Raw genomic sequence first — 3,213 nt, forward strand, 5'->3', positions numbered from 1 at the left:
TCCTGCAGAGAGTTCCTGAGGAGAGGAAAGCTCCTGCAAGGTGTGACAATCTCCCCCACCAATGTTCTTATCCAGGGTGTAAGTTAATAACACAAAATATTGCCACAATCCATAAAATCATTACTTAAAACGTATGTACATATATACATATATGTATATATTACATAACTATATTACGTAGTTTTTACGTAATACCCTTATTTGTAACTGCCCTCAATTAGTACACCTGTGTATTTTCATAACAGCCTACAATGCATTGTAATTGGATGCTTGCTGCTCCTTCAAGTTCCTTAAAACCCCTGATAGGACAAGGTCATTCCACAGAAGGGAACTCTCTTGTACACTCAAGATGAAGATAAGTGCTCTGAGATTCCTCATTCTTACAGTTCTGTTCAAATTGGCCCTTGGTATCCTCCCTGGGCACAATCATTATGTTAGCATAAAAATGACTTGGTCAGACGCCAGAACATATTGCAGAGAGCACTACACTGATCTGTCTTCAATCAACAATCAGGAAGAAGAAGATGCACTGCTTCAACTTTTTTCACTTGTTCATTCAGATTCAGAGGAAAAAGATGATGCATCACTTCAACAAGACAGTTGGATTGGCCTCTACAGTGATGACCATGACACTTGGAAGTGGTCAGGAGGAACAAATGCATCTTTCTTCAACTGGACAAAAGGGCATGATGCAGCTGCAAACACAAAATGTGTTGTATTCAGTCAAGCTGGCTGGCTTAAAAACAACTGTGAGAACAAATTCAGCTTCTTCTGTTTTCACAACAACATGGTGTTGGTGAAAGAAAACAAAACGTGGGAGGAAGCACTCGATCACTGTCGCAGCCAGAACATGGAACTGGTCAGTTTACTTTCTAAGACAGCACTTGTTCAAGTCCTGCAAACAAGCAAGGCAACGGAGACTGACCATGTGTGGATCAGCCTGCGCTACCTAGCTGGCACCTGGCTGTGGGTGGATAGGGCCATTGACGACCAGCAGTCTAGAATCCCACAGGAGCTGCCTCAGTGTCCCACCTGGACTCACCGTTGTGCAGCCTTCTCACTGAGCAAGCAGCGTTTGGACAGCTGGGACTGTGCAGACAGGCTGAACTTTATCTGCTACTGTAAACCTTTCCATCTGTTGTAGGATAAACTGTGTCAGTGCAGTGTGATATACATATAATCTATACTACGAAATCACATATCAGCTCATATAGATATATCTATGACTTTACAAACATAAATGGATTATGTTGTTCTAAAATGTAATGTGCATGTAAATTGTGATGACAAAATAGTCATCAAAGTCAGTTTCAATACTTACTAAATTCCATGAAATATACGCCGATAGTTGTTTGTTGTTCTGTTCTTTTGTCTGTTTATGTGTTGTAACAAAAGACATTCCAGATTTTGGGATAAATAAAGTATATCTTCTCCTGTTATGTTGCCTTACCACAATTGCTTGCTTAGTATTTACTTTTTTTAAATTACCAACAAATTAGAGGAACTGGGAATGGAGGAAGATTATTTCTATAAGTATATCTAGGGCTACTTTGAAAAAGATCCGTAATAAAGCTCTGGCCACTTTGAATCCTATCTGTATTTATGCTACTGACTCAATTAAATGCTGATAGTACAAAATTAAACTTCAGCAAAAATTTTCATACTCATTTTGTCAAAGTCACAGGAAGACACATGAGAAAGGACAAATAAGTTGCATGTGGGTCTGGAGCCACACATTTAAGACCTTAAACAAACAAGTAAAATAAACTACTTCTTTGTATTCTTTAAAGTTATTGAACACTCCACCACAAAAACTGATGACTTTAAATGTGCAGTAAAGTGACAGGACAGTTCCACTAACACTAGCTCATTTAATATTTTAATGCTTGTATAATTTTCAACTGGACTCTATGAACAATTCATGTAAAAGTAACACAATTTTTAAGCTTGATAGAAAATGCCCCCAAAACAGTTCAATCCCAGATGAGACCAGATTGAGGAAAATGGTATCTGAGAGATAAGTACATATTTCTATCTGTATCGTCACATTCGCATTCAGTATATTAAGACAAAAGAAAATCAGTGACTATTGAAATTTTATGTACAAAGGCAGAAAAATACACAATTTCAGACTCACTACTTGATGTCTTCTCATTATTTGATCTTAATGGGTAACACAGATAGCTGGAAATACTATCCGTTCAGCATGAGCTTGGCTCGGCGTGCACTGAGCTTTAAAATCACAACCTCGGATAAAAACAAAACAAAAAACATGTGCCATATTATACTATGTAGTTTTTCATTTAATTAAAAAAAAAGTCAAATTTCAAAAGTAGTGCATGAAAAACTAAGTACACCTCAAGATTCAACAACTTATAGAACCACCTTTTGCAACAATAACACTTTACCTTTTCTCTAGGACTTTTAACAGTCTTGCACATTGTTGTGTAATGGTCTCACATTTAATGTAGAAGACTTTCATATATAGAGGAGTTCGTGGTCACCTGACTGACTGTAAGTTGCCTGGACCTTTAGTATCACTGAGGTATAAAAAAATGTTGCCAGGCTATTCATGTTATATAAATTTGACATAAAAATGACAGTTGCTTTAGTGATTTAGACTTTAGCCTAGGAAACAACAAAACCCCTTTAACTGAACACTGGTCACAGTTTAATTGCTTTAGACTGACAAATATTTTTCTGTTTTTATGGTTGCATTAATGCACTGCTGATGTTTTTTTTTAACATATTCAATATTTTTCTGTACTTTCCATCTGCATAGGAAAAAGTTCAATTTTTATTTTAATTAATCCACCTATTACTTAGCTGAATTTTTATATGCAGTTTTTGTGCAAAAAAAGTCCAGTGTTAGCCTTGCAGTATGCTTACACATTTACTTCCATCTATAATAAATTGCCAAAAACATATTTTATCCCTAATGTTATCGCAGTCAATACAATAGTATTTGACAAAAATGGAATAACTAAAATTCTTATTTTTCTTCCTGTTATTAAGAAGAAGAAAAAGAATTCTAGTTATTCCATATTGATCAAATTCTTCAAAATAAAGGCAATGAAAGGAGTTTAACAGTGGTCCTGTGATTACATTATGCAGGGTTCTCAGTCATGCTACCTAATGAAATGCAAATCAATATTTTGACTAAGGCAGTGCAGAAAGCAGCCTGCATGACTAAATGCTGTAGTGTAAATTTTC

General features: G+C 35.9%; 1 protein-coding gene across 1 annotated transcript; it reads left to right on the forward strand.

Annotated features, from left to right (window-relative positions):
* Nucleotides 1-787: 787 nt before the first annotated feature.
* On the forward strand, nucleotides 788-1,144 carry LOC146632667 (natural killer cells antigen CD94-like). Its single transcript, XM_085353536.1, has one exon. It carries the CDS (start codon nucleotides 788-790, stop codon nucleotides 1,142-1,144), a length of 357 nt encoding a protein of 118 aa, XP_085209662.1.
* Nucleotides 1,145-3,213: the final 2,069 nt, after the last annotated feature.

This window comes from Diplotaxodon limnothrissa, linkage group LG5 (genome assembly GCF_057381915.1).
Source record: "Diplotaxodon limnothrissa isolate DT_005_m linkage group LG5, D_limnothrissa_male_GT1.1, whole genome shotgun sequence".
NCBI lineage: Eukaryota > Metazoa > Chordata > Actinopteri > Cichliformes > Cichlidae > Diplotaxodon > Diplotaxodon limnothrissa.